The 13,636-nt window shown below is 41.2% G+C and overlaps 1 protein-coding gene across 21 annotated transcripts in view; it reads right to left on the bottom strand.

Annotated features, from left to right (window-relative positions):
- The window catches only part of TMCC1 (transmembrane and coiled-coil domain family 1), a 156,545-nt gene that overhangs the window by 108,578 nt on the left and 34,331 nt on the right, over positions 1–13,636 (bottom strand). For 13 of the 21 annotated variants that reach the window (XM_069560954.1, XM_069560949.1, XM_069560962.1 and 10 more), the window contains 2 exons: positions 6,255–6,310; positions 1,692–2,391 (listed from right to left, as the gene is read on the bottom strand). In XM_069560954.1, coding sequence (XP_069417055.1) covers positions 1,692–2,264 — 573 coding nt within the window. In that variant the 5' untranslated portion in view covers positions 2,265–2,391; positions 6,255–6,310. The remainder of the gene's footprint in view (positions 1–1,691; positions 2,392–6,254; positions 6,311–13,636) is intronic. The other 8 variants (XM_069560958.1, XM_069560960.1, XM_069560963.1 and 5 more) reach the window with 2 other exon arrangements.

The following is a 13,636-nucleotide window of genomic DNA, read 5'->3' as shown; positions in this document are numbered from 1 at the left end:
ATTTCAAAAACTTCTCCACATACATTCTCAAACTCCCTAACTAGATATCGTTTCTTGCTCCCTGTCTATTTACTACTAATTCATCAAACCAATAATTCAAGGGCCAAAGTACTGGATGCGTGCTCAGTCGCTCTGTCGTATCTGACTCTGCGACCCCATGGACTGTTAGCCCTTGAGATTCCTCTGTCCGTGGGATTCTCCAGGCAAGAATACTGGAGTTGGTTGCCATTTCCTCCTCCAGGGGATCTTCCTGACTCAGGGATCGATCCGGCACCTCCTGCAATGGCAGGCAGATTCTTTACCACTGAGCCATGCAGGAAGCCGGAAGTACTGGCATGCGGAGTAAAACACACCCCTGCCCTGAGGCAACTCTTCTTTCCGCTCCCACCATCTCATCTTTGACCCAAACTACCACGACCGCCTTCCAGCTCATCTATCTGCATCCCACCTGAATGCAGTCCAACCCACTCTTCACACCATAAACACAGTGATATTTTCTAATCACAAACGTGAAACTCTCCCCTTTGCTTAAAATGCTTTGATACTCCTCATTCCTCTTAAATGGAGAAAAACTCCTGAACACCATCTGAAACCTCTGTCTGAGCTCCTTCCCCTCTCTCCAGCCTTACCCACCGTGTGCTTGCATGAACACGCACACACACCTGCCATCCCGTCCCTTACACTCAGTAAGCGTCCTTCCATCTTAGCACCTTTGCACCTGGAGTTCTCTCTCCATCACCTAATTACCTCAGCTTACCCTCCATATCTTTGTCATTTCCTCACAGAAGTGACATCCTTAACTAGGTCATAAGTTCCTATAATCGGCTCTAGTAGCATGTGCCACAGTTGAAACTTTAGATTTGCTCAAGTGATTATTTAATATGTATCCCCATCTAATGATGAACTCCATGAGAGTAAGGATCACATCTTTTTCTGTACATCACAGCATCCACAGTGACTGGAACACCTCATTATATGTTTGCTGAACGAACGACTGAATGAAAGAGTAAGTCAAGATATGGACAAAAGGAAAAACTTTAGAGGAAAAATAAAAAGCGTGAGAAAGAGTAATAGCTGTTAAGTTGTAGGAGGTAAAGAAGTCCACATGGGCCAAATCATGGGAGGTCTTGCGTATCATTTTAAGGAGCTTTCTTTGCCCCTCAGGAAATGACGGAGCCAGTGACTGCTTTTTAAGCAGTGGAAATGACAATGACTTGTTTTAGTATTTCAGACAGCTCTCACAGGCCGTGTCCAGCATGGGGAAAAAAAGAAGTTGAAAGGGCAGTGAGACAGAGGAAGGCCTAAACTAGGGCACTGATTCGGAATGGAGAATGGAGGCAACCTTGGGGGTCATGTCATTAAAGAGCAGGAGCAGTCCAGATAGCTCTAAGCTTGCCGACCGGGCCGAATGGGGGCTCCAGAAATTCGGATTCAGTAATTCTTAAAACTCGTGGGCTGACTGCACTGGAATCATCGGAGGCAATATGTTAGGAAGCAAACAGAAATATAATTAGAAGCATTCATTATTAGCTATGACGATCACTCTTCATCCCACTTATTTAATGAAACGGGAAACTATCTTTGGCCACAGCCTCGGGTACTTGCTATTTCTTTTCAGTCACCCAGGCAAAGTGTGCAGAGTACTAGATATAAAGCACAAGAAGTTAACAGGTAATCTAACAGAAACTTACCCGCTCTACAGACACCTCATCCCCTGGCAGACACGCAGCAGCGGCGGCAGCGGCACAAGCTATTTCCATCACCACGGAGCTGGAAGGAGCGTCGGTAGTGGACGAAGACCTGGGTCGGCCGGACTGCATGATGGTTGCCATCTCCTGGCCAGATTTCCTGTTGATCTGGGGACTTCCCTTTGGGGCCTCTGGTTTGCCCCGCCTGCTGTGCAGGCTCGTCCCTCGCTTCATCTTGGGCGGCACGCGGATCTGCTGCAGGACACGATTCAGAGCTGTGGGGTGGGTGGGGACACCATCAGTCTCAGCACACGCGTTCTGGCTTTCCAGATCCACTTCAGGCTCTGTGTCTGCCTGAATCTGCTGCACATCGTGGGGGGACACGGACGACCTCCTGCGCTGGTGCTGGAAGAGATGCTTCAAGCCTTGGCCAATCACGTTAATGTTCTCCAAAGCATTGTGGGTCATTTTAGACAACTTTTGTTCTGATTCTGTTTGCTTTCTGGCCTCTGCATCTTGGGATTTGCCTCCAGGATCAGGGTCCTCAAATAACTGTTCACTGCCCGAAGGCTCCATCAGTAGACTTAATACGCTTATTTGCAAACTCAAAATTTTTTTTAACACACCACGACTGTCAAATTAGGTAGGCATTGCTTCGACAGTAACTACACATGCAGCTGTGAGACGAAGGCTTCATGCCTATCTAATGTTAAAAAAAAAAAACTCGTATTATAAATCCATGCAGAAACTCCAGTGTTAAAACAAAGAAAAACATGCCACTAGCCAAAGAAATACACTATCATTAAGCAATCTTTAATCAGAAGATTAAAAGATAGTTTTCTAGATAGTGGGTAATGATTATTTTCTAGAATAGGAGAAAAAGCTCCAAAACAAGTACAAAGGAAATGAAAACAGAGCTGTTAAAAAAAATCCCTACAAGCTGCAATGTGAAGAGGAACTACGTACTAGAAGAGTCATCGTGGAATGGAAACCATAATAATATTTGAGAGAACAGCCATTACTTGGGGAATCGGGAGACAACCGAGCACAGAGCACTCAATACAGTCTAGCTGAGGCACCTGAAATGATTCCTCTCAATCACAACCATAGCTAATTATCTGCATGCTGAAGCTCCATACAGTAAATTCAAAGAATAACTGTGAAAGTGGATATCCCAATCTAACTGCATTGTGGATTTTAATGGAAAAGAGGAATTTCCAGTTATCATTTACATTCATCAAGGTCACTGGCAACTAGACACTTCTCTTTTGAGAAGAAAATGGAAACTGAAATCTTATAGGTTGGATTCTCTGCTGGAGCACAAATGACCTTTTGGTACAATGAGTACATGATCCAGAAAGAATCTGTCTTTAGAAACTAGAGCTTGGCTCAGAACCAGCGAACAAAGAGAGAGACTCAAAGGAATCCCTTTCTTTGAAGAGGGTAGACCCTGACAGAGGCTGCCCATGTACAGTCCACCCTCCATACGCGTGGGTTCCACATCTGCAGACTCAACCAACCTCAGATGGAAGACATGTGGGGTGAAGGAGTTCTAGGACATTCCAAAGAGCAAAACCTGAATTTGCCATGCTCCCAGCAACTGTTTTCATAGCATTTATTTACATTGTATTAGGTATTATAAATGCTCTAGAGATGATTTAAGGTATATGGGAGGATGCACGTGGCTCTATGCAAATACTATGCCATTTCATATAAGAGACATGAGCATCTGAGGATTTCATTATCTGCAGGAATCCTGGAACCAGTCCTCATGGGTACCAGGGGACAGCTGTATTCACACAAACTCAAAAGCGAAGAAGTGACACAGTAACTGGGTATGACTAAAAAAGAGAGAAAAAGAAAGGTCAAATAGCAACCACACACCAACATTAAAGTGCAGGAAATTAAAAGGAAGTTGAAACTAAGAGATGTAAGGTCAGCACAACTGCCATCGTTACGGAAGTCACATGCCAAAGAAAGGGAGGGTGTGGTAGGGATGAGATTTCTCATAACAGAAAACTTTTTAAAAAATTGAGTTTCTGCAAATATGTAAAACAAAACTGCATTAATATACAGAACCTGCTACGGAGGACAAAATGTGGTGTGTGAAGTTCTTTATTTCTATATTTTACCTCAACCTTTCCTTCAAACGCTTTAAAACTCCCTGCGTTACACCAAGGACTTTGAACAGTTTGAAGTCACTGCTAAGTCACTACCAAGTCTGAAGCACTTAGGGTGGTCATGGTCTGGGCATAAGCAAACGTACCTCTGGCCATCAAACAGCAATCTGAAAGGCGTAAATCAGTTGGATTTAAGAGTTCACTTGAGCTCCAGGCTCCTAGAGTCCAAAGGGATAGGAATGCAAACCCATCAGACCTTTCTTCCTGGTAACTTCTCTCAGACAACCTGCTCACCATGAACGTGGATGGACACCGTCACTGTGGCTTCACGGACAACACTCTTACATGCCTATCTTCCCATCTCCTAACCTCTTCATGACTCAGGAGCATAAACCATGCTGACAGGGTTAAAGACCTTTAACCAGTACCTTCATACTAACTAAATACCACAAAATTTTTTGCTCCCAAACTAGGTAAATGAGGAGCAGTCACGAGGATGGGAAATTTCACTGCTTTCACTCAAATTCTCTGTGGCCACACCGAAAGCCTGCCACACCGCTGGGGCCTCTCACCCTTTTCCTGACTCTGTGTTGCTTTTATTTTTCCTTTTTCCTTTGGGAAAGCCAAGAGAGAGCCCTTAATCCTACCGACATAAACAACTGTTTCGGGCTATATGGAGTTTTCTGGGGCTCCTTGTGGGCAAAAATGTTGTCAACAGTATATGCATTTAATTATCCTGACCTTCCCTTATGAGTTTCTAGCACAGACTAACAGTTATTGAATTATTTTCACTCTGCAAAACACTGAGCCTCTCAGACAAAAAGGGCTATGTAACCAAGATAATCCAGTAACTGTATATCTATTAATCTCTTCTTGTACTGGGATATTTAGACCCTGAGAAGACAGAAGGATGTGAAAGCAGCAGGCTGATAATGAGGAAGTAATCTACTTTTTTCCTTATTTATATTGCATTAGCTAAATAATACAACAGATTTTTTTGTTGCTGCTATTTTTTTTTGCTGCTATTTTTGAAAGTAAAATATATAAAATAAGTTTCTCCCATGATAATAAAAGACACCATAAAGAGAGGAATGGTGTCAAGGTCCGTTAGAAAACCAAACGATCTACTTGTCTCATATATAAACATGCAAGGCATTTATTACTCAGCAGATCAGCTTCATTGGGCAGTGTCATAAACTAATCAAGGGGCTTCCCTTGTGGCTCAGACGGTAAAGTATCTGACTACAATGCGGAAGACCCGGGTTCAATCCCTGGGTGGGGAAGATCCTCTGGAGAAGGAAATGGCAACCCACTCCAGTACTCTTGCCTGGAAAATCCCATGGACAGAGAAGCCCAGTAGGCTACAGTACATGGGGTCGCAAAGAGTCGGACACGACTGAGCGACTTCACTTCACTTCACATAAACCTGCTTCTTGGTTTTAAAAAATGGAGAATATGGTACATTTTTAAATGTCTGTATCTTCATTTGAGATTTCATTAGCATGTCTATATCATTTATTCTCATATAATTCAAAAGAATGATTAATTATAAGGATACGCCAGCATTTGGAGGAAAACCTAGAAACAGGGTGTTGATTTCCAAGCCAAAGCTTGCATAGGCTATCTACATGGCAGCACAGATAACCTAGTAGAGGAGCAGTAAATTCTGGGATTTGTAAAGGCAAAACATATCCTCATGATACTAACAGAAGCTTACCTAACACAGAACACCAAAGAAACCTAAACTGAGCTTTAAGCATCAAATTGTTAGATAAGAATTCTGAAAAACAACCTGTTGCACTGACTGTAAAACGTAATGCTATAATCATTATATAAAACTTGTGACAGGAAGGAAGCGAGCACTAAAATAATTCAATAATGTGAATGTTTTTTAAGACTCCCCTATTTTCTTCTGTAAGACAGTAGTAAAATTCAAATGAATAGTAACTGTTGTTCAGCTTCTAAAACTTTCCAAACAACCGAATTGCTATCTCTGGTTTAACACAAGCAAGTTCAACTGTAAAGCTAAGTGTTCTTTCATAAGAAGGAAATACCGGCTTCTCTTTTATTCACAGGGCTTCTCTGAAAAGTAAAGTCCTTCCAAGTAAGCCTGAGGAAACCAGTAAAGAGAAAAGGGAACAAAAGGATATGGGAGAAAGGGGGCAGGTGGAAGGGGTGAAAAGTAGGGAAAAAAGAGGAGGAAATGGTAGCCACCAACAAACCAGGTATTTCAGAAAACTCTGTTAAATTCTCAGAATTTTAACAATTTTCTACAACAGTTTTGAAAAAAAAAAAAATTCAAATTATGTGAACTACCTCTTTTTTTTTTTCCTTTAAGTTGTTACTCCCAACTTTTTCATTTTCTTGATAAGACACAGTGACCAAAGCTTTTTGGTTTGGCTATGAACCAAATTATCTCACTGACGCCAACGAGTTGGATACTTGCCTTTATCACTCTTCCTCAAGTACTTCTAAGGTGTTCTGGAATCCTTTTAGGGAAAACTGAAAAGCAAACATTAAGAATTACAAAGTAGGAAACTTAGATGAGGGGAACTTATTTATATAAACATAGGAAAAAACTGAGTATACGCATAACAAAATGGTAACATTTAGCTCTCAGTGGTAGTACAGGGCAATTTTTTCTAGTGTTTTTCAGTATTTTCTCATTTGCAAAGAAATAATGAAAAAAAAAACTATAATCAAGAAAAAACACTTCGGGGAAAAAGTAACTTGTCAACATTTAAAATAAGAAAGTAGCATATTTCATAAATATTTTTACACTATGATACTGAATTAGGAATGGATAGTCCATTAATTCTAATCTTAAAGTAAAATGAAATGCAAAATAAGTGTGTTAGTTGCTTAGTCATGTCTTGATTCTTTGAGACCCAGTGGACTGTAGCCTGCCAGGCTCCTCTGTCCACAGAATTCGCCAGGCCAGAATACTGGAGTGGGTTGCCATTCCTACTCCAGGGGATCTTCCCGACCCAGGGATTGAATCTGGGCCTCCCGCGTTGCGGGCAGATTCCTTACCAACATGAAAAGAAGTATAATTTTATAAGAAAGTATCTTTCAAGCAGTTTCCAATTCTCCATCCACAATTTTGCGCTCAAAAGCAATTCTTAAAAAGTATGTCTACCATGAATAATTGAGGCTCAAGATGCACCAAAATGGAAAATTCCCTGGAAAACAGCCATTACCAGAGGCAATTTACTCAGGCCTGTGTTTGGGGGGCATCTGCTTTGTGCTCCAAATTACGAAAACAAAGCATCCTACCTAACCCTCGAGGAACTAATCTAGGATGGAAAGTGAGTTTACATACTTGAAGCTTAAGAGAAACAGCACAGAACAACATAATTAAGTGCCAGAATGTGTAAGGACAACTATGATTACTATCAGAAGTGGAAGAAATCAGATGACATTTGCCTCGAAAAGTTTCAAGAAGAAAGAAGCTTTCACTACACCTTGAAAGATGAGAAGATGGATGAATCAGCAGGAAGATACAGGCCGAGCTTCCCAGCTACAGAGCAGTACACACGCTACACGCTGGGGGCCAGTGAAGAGGCCAGACGACTGTACAGGGGGTACTCATTCTGGGTCATTTGGAGAACTGAGCGGCTGGTGGGCAGATGTGAGGGGGGACTTTCCATCTTTAAATTTTTCTACCTTTCGAAGTGTATACATTATGACTATTCTTATGTTGGGAAAAAATAAACTTACGTATTTGATTAAAAAAAGAAAGTAAATACATGTTTTAATCTCCAGAGGAAACATTTTAAAATGGTAGAAAAGGATATAACTGTTGCGCTAACGGAAAGGAAAAACATAATTAAAATATGCAAATAAATACAAAAGGGAGGGAAAGCAAGATTGCAGATAAGACACATAAAAAGGAAAATATAAGATATCAAATGCAAACCCAAATATTCCAATAATTATATTAAATATAAGTGGACCAAAAGAAAAAGACTATCATACTAAATTAAAAACGGAAATCAATCCCTGGTGGTCCAGTGGTTAGGATCCGGCACTTTCACAGCAGTGGCCCAGTTCATTCCCTGGTTGGAGAACTATGATCCCACAAGCCCTGTGACGTGACCAAAAAAAAAAAAATTCCTCTATTATGATGTGTGAAAGAATCATGCCAAATATACAGAACAATTAAAATTACAAGTATAGAAAGGGTTAACAAACATAATCTAAACAAAAGCTGCTCAAGCTTTATTAGTAATACTCAAAGTAGACTATAATTCAAAAAGCATTAATGGAGGTAATATAATTCATAGGATTAAATGCAGAACTCATTAGAAAGACATAATTTAAAATTTATATGTAAGTAATAACATAGCCTCCAAACGCATAAAGCACAACTTAGCAGAACTACAAGAAGTGAAATATATATATAATCATAATAGAGAAATTTTTAACATCTCTCATAATGGATAGAATAAATGACCTAAATCAGAGGAAAAATAGAGATATAGACTTGAAGAGCATGGTTAACAAACTGGGGACTTAAACAGACATTTGTATAAGACAGTATCCAATAACTGCAGAATACTCTATCAAGTTCAAAGAGATCACTTACAAAAAGTAACCCATATGCTGAGCACTAAATCAAGTCTCACAAGTTATTCTCTGACCACAACGTGGACTCCTAAGGTTCACAAACAGTGGACAAAACCACTCTCTCCCCACCACCCACAATGTCACCTGACCCAACCTGGAGGCAATGCAATAGGGATGGAGCAACACAAGAGGCCGAACAAGCACCTGTAATCCTAGAGGTAAAGCTTTCTTTCTGACCAAAGGAAACACAGCCCCAAGAGCATGAAGGAATTCCACTGCAGTCAGGACGATTACGTCAAATTTTGACCAACTGCTGGAGACTGACTGTGGGATAGTATGAGAGTGCAGTCTCGAGGGACTGCAATCGAGGGACTTCAATTGGGGGAGAGTCTCTACCCTATAACAAGCTTTTCTGCCAGGAACCTCCAAAGCTGTATGTGGGGGGTGGGGGTGGGGGGGTGGAGGTGGATAGAATCTGAGAGAATGCAGAGAAGCTCCTGATCCCAGCCCCCACCCTTGTGGAGCTTGGCAGCCAATCAGCCCAAATCTATCCCCTATTAAGCTTAGGGACTCCCCTGGTGGTCCAGTTTGGTTAAGCCTCCATGTGCTTCCACTGCAGGGAACGAAGATTCTGCATGCTACATGATGAGGCCAAAAAAATAAACTACAGGGGCAGGGAAGGCTGCTTTTAATAGGAAATTCAAACAAAAACTATTATTGGTTAAAATCTATTTAAAAAAAAACAACTTAAGCTTAAAAAAGGGGAGGGAATATAAAACCTAAGATAGAGCAGTTGAGGAAGAGAAAAGAAGGGGAACAACTCCACTTCTAGAAACAGAAAGTTTTATAAGGGCCACACCTCTGAAACCCAGGTTCTAGTGCCTGCCTAAATCTGAGGCCTACCAGATCATCACAGAACTCCTCCCACCCTCCACTATCATGCTAACAGTTCAGTTCAGTTCAGATGCTCAGTAGCTCAGTCGTATGTCTGCCTCTTTGCGACCCCATGGACTGCAGCATGCCAGGCTTCCCTGTCCATCACCAACTCCTGGAGCTTGCTCAAACTCAGGTTCATCGAGTCGCTGATGCCATCCAACCATCTTATCCTCTGTCATCTCCTTCTCCTCCTGCCTTCAATCTTTTCTAGCATGAGGGTCTTTTCCAAGGAGTCAGTTCTTTGCATCAGGTGGCCAAAGTATTAGAGTTTCAGCATCAGTCCTTCCAACGAATATTCAGGACTGATTTCCTTTAGGATTGACTGGTTTCATCTCCTTGCAATCCAAGGGACTCTCAAGAGTCTTCTCCAACACAGTTCAAAAGCATCAGTTCTTTGGCACTCAGCTTTCTTTATAGTCCAACTCTCACATCCATACATGACTGCTGGAAAAACCATAGCTTTGACTAGACGGACCTTTGTCGGCAAAGTAATGTCTCTGCTAACAAGCTTTGAGTAAAAATAATGGAATATAGCTGCAAGAAACAAACTCACTGTGTGAAACAGCACAAAGAGAAAACCCAAAGCTAAGCCGGGATATAATGGACACTAGGGAAATTTGAAGTCTTTGGTTTCCATGGCAACAACATGTATCAATGCTGGTAACCATAGCAATAATACTCTTTAAACATAGCCCAACCCCTAACAGATTAATTTAAATTCTACCTTAAAGGCTCAGCAGAAGGAAGCTTGCAGTCTTCTCCAAGCATATCAGATATTCACCTCAGTATTTCCTGTTCTACACAAAATGGACACCTTTCAACAAGAGCTTATGAAGCATGCCAAAGGCGGTAATAAAAACACAGTTTGCAGAAACAAAGCAATCATCAGAACTAGACTCAGAAATGCCATGGTATGAGAATTATCAGAGAATTTAAAACATGATTAATATGGTAGAGAATAATGGAAAAGGTAGACAACATGCAAGATCACACAGGTAGTTTGACAGAGACGTGCAAATCATAAAGAATATAGTGGAAATCCTAGAAAGAGAAACATGGTAATAAACAACAAATTCTTTTAGCAGATTTGAAACAGCTAAAAAAAGAATCAGTGAACTTGACGACAGGCTCACAGAAATTACTCAAATTGAAATGTAAAGAAGAAAAGAAGTAGGAAAATAAAACAAGAGAAAACATCCAAGAACTGTGGGAAAATATCAAATAGTGTAATATACTCAGAATGCCTGGTGAAGAAAGAACAGAGCAGGAGAAATATGTGAATGGTTAAGTGACAAGACACCAAACTACAGATTTAAGAAGGTCCAAAAGTGTCAAACAAGACTTTAAAAAAAACCCCAAACTAGGCATATCATATTCAAATAGCTGAAAAGAAAAAGGGAAATCATGGAGGCAACCAGAGAGGGGCAAACATAGTATACGCAGAGGAACAAGGATAAGGATTATAATAACCCTGCTGTCAGAAGCTTTGCAAGCAAGGTAATAGGGGTTTAGCAAGTTTAAAAAAATGTTGAAAGAAAAAGATTGTTCAACCAGTATTCTGTATCTAGTGAGAACATCCTTCATAAGTGAAGAGGAAACAAAGACTTTTCCAATGTGAAAGTGCACTTTTTGGTGCAGCCACTATGGAAAACAGTATGGCTGCTGCTCCTGCTGCTCCTGCTGCTCCTGCTGAGTCGCTTCAGTCGTGTCCGACTCTGTGTGACCCCTCAGACGGCAGTCCACCAGGCTCCCCCGTCCCTGGGATTCTCCAGGCAAGAACACTGGAGTGGGTTGCCATTTCCTTCTCCAAGGCATGAAAGTGAAAAGTGAAAGTGAAGTCACTCAGTCATGTCCGACTCTTTGCGACCCCGTGGACTGCAGCCTACCAGGCTCCTCCGTCCATGGGATTTTCCAGGCAAGAGTACTGGAGTGGGGTGCCATCGCCTTCTCCATGGAAAACAGTATGGAGTTTTCCCTAAAAAGCTATCAAGAAAAAACAGAGCTGCCGTATGACCAAGCAATACCACTCTTGGACATATATCTGGAGAAAACTCTAATTTGAAAAGATACATGCACCCCAATAGTCATAGCAGCACTATGAATAATAACTAACACATGGAAGCAACCTAAATGTCCATCAGTAGAGGAATGGATAAATAAAATGTAGCGTACGTACACAATGGTAAACTACTCAGTCATAAAAAGAATGAAGTAATGCCATTTGCAGCAACAAGGACGGACCTAGAGAGTATCATACTAAGTGAAGTAAGTCAGAGAAGACAAAATGCACAGAGTACCACTTATATGTGGAATCCAAAAGAAATGACACAAATGAACTTATTTACAAAACAGAAACAGACTCACAGAGAAAACGAACTTACAGTTCTCAAAGGTCAAAGCGGGTGAGGATAAACTGGGAAATTAGGGCTTAAAGGATATACACTACTAAAACAGATAAACAAGGCCTACTGAACAGCACAGGTAACTATGTTCAGTATCTTGTAACAACCTAAAAAGGAAAAGAATCTGAAAAGGAATACATATAGACATATATGTATAACTGAATCCGTTTGCTGTACACGAGAAACTAACAACACTGTAAATCAGTTCAGTTCAGTTCAGTCGCTCGGTCATGTCTGACTCCTTGTGACCCCATGGACTGCAGCACACCAGACTTCCCTGTCCAGCACCAACTCCCGAAACTTGCTCAAACTCATGTCCAGCAAGTTTCTGATGCCATCCAACCATCTCATCCATTGTCATCCCCTTCCCCTCCTGCCTTCAATCTTTCCCAGCATCAGTCTTTTCAAATGAGTCCATTCATCGCATCAGGTGGCCAAAGTATTAGAGCTTCAGCTTCAGCATCAGTCCTTCCAATGAATATTCATGACTGATTTCCTTTAGGGTTGACTGGTTTGATCTCCTTGCAGTCCAAGGGATTCTCCAGAGTGTTCTCCAGCACCACAGTTCAAAAGCATAAATTTTTCGGCACTCAGCTCTCCTTATGGTCCAACTCTCACATCCATACATGACTACTGGAAAAACCATAATTTTGCCTATATGGAACTCTGTTGGTAAAGTAATATCTCTGCTTTTAATATGCTGGTGTGTGAAATGAGTGTTAATTGTGAGGTAGTATGAACATTCTTTGGCATTGCCTTTCTTTGGGATTGGAATGAAATCTGATCTTTTCCAGTCCTGTGGCCGCTGCTGAATTTTCCAACTATACTTCAATTAAAAAAATCTTAATTTCAAATTTCTTACATCAAGTATTCACGATATGTAATTCAAAACAGGAAAGAATACTCAAAACAAACATACACTAGTATTTATTATTAATTAGTGTTACATACAAATAGCAGGCTTCCCAGGAGGCTCAGTGCGTAAAGACTCCACCTGCAACGCAGGAGACGCAGGTTCAGTTCCTGCGTCAGGAAGATCCCTTGATGGAGGGCATGGCAACACACTCCAGTATTCTTGCCTAGAGAATTCCATAACAGAGGAGTCTAGAGGGCCACAGTTCATGGGGTCAATAAGAGTCAGACACGACTGAAGCGACTGAGCATGTATGCACACATAACATAAATGTTGCATTTCAATATGCCTTCAGAATGTCAGACTCTGCTCAGCTGACCCAGAGCCAATCTTAAATCTCTCCAGGGTAAATGGATGAACACCAAGTTTAGAAATAAAACTTAGCCATGTGTTTTTGGATTTTAAAAACGTCTTCAACTTCTGCTCTTTCTCCTTCACTGTAGGTCATTTGAAATGGTTTCAGTGGTAACACATCCTTTATGCTTTGCTACACTGCAAATTTATTCAACAGTGCTATTCTTGAAGTCATTATTTCTTCTCATGCCTCTGTTTTATAAAGGACAACATTTTTCCGGCTCTCTCCTAAGGGTATTTGCGATTTAGCAACATCTTTTCCCAGCCCGGTCATTCACACTCAAAACAAACCTTTCTCTTGACCTCTTTGGTTTATAAATGCATAGACAAGAAACCCAAGAGTTGAGCCAGAAATGAGAAAGACATAATCAAAGTTCAACAGATATTTACTACTTTGAAAAATGAAATCTCCTCAGTCACAAATATAGCTTTATCACATTTCCTTGAGTTGGGCTTCCCTTGTGGCTCAGATGGTAAAGAATCCGCCTGCAATGCAGGAGACCTGGGTTAAGTCCCTGTGTTGGGAAGATCCCCTGGAGAAGTGAGAGGCTCCCCACTCCAGTATTCTGGCCTGGAGAATTCCATGGACTGTATAGTCCATGGGGTCACAAAGAATCGGACACAACTGAGCAACTTTCACTTCACTTCACTTCA

This window comes from Ovis canadensis, chromosome 19, assembly GCF_042477335.2.
Source record: "Ovis canadensis isolate MfBH-ARS-UI-01 breed Bighorn chromosome 19, ARS-UI_OviCan_v2, whole genome shotgun sequence".
NCBI classification, from domain to species: Eukaryota; Metazoa; Chordata; class Mammalia; order Artiodactyla; family Bovidae; genus Ovis; species Ovis canadensis.
This window is presented reverse-complemented; position numbering and strand designations above follow the sequence as displayed.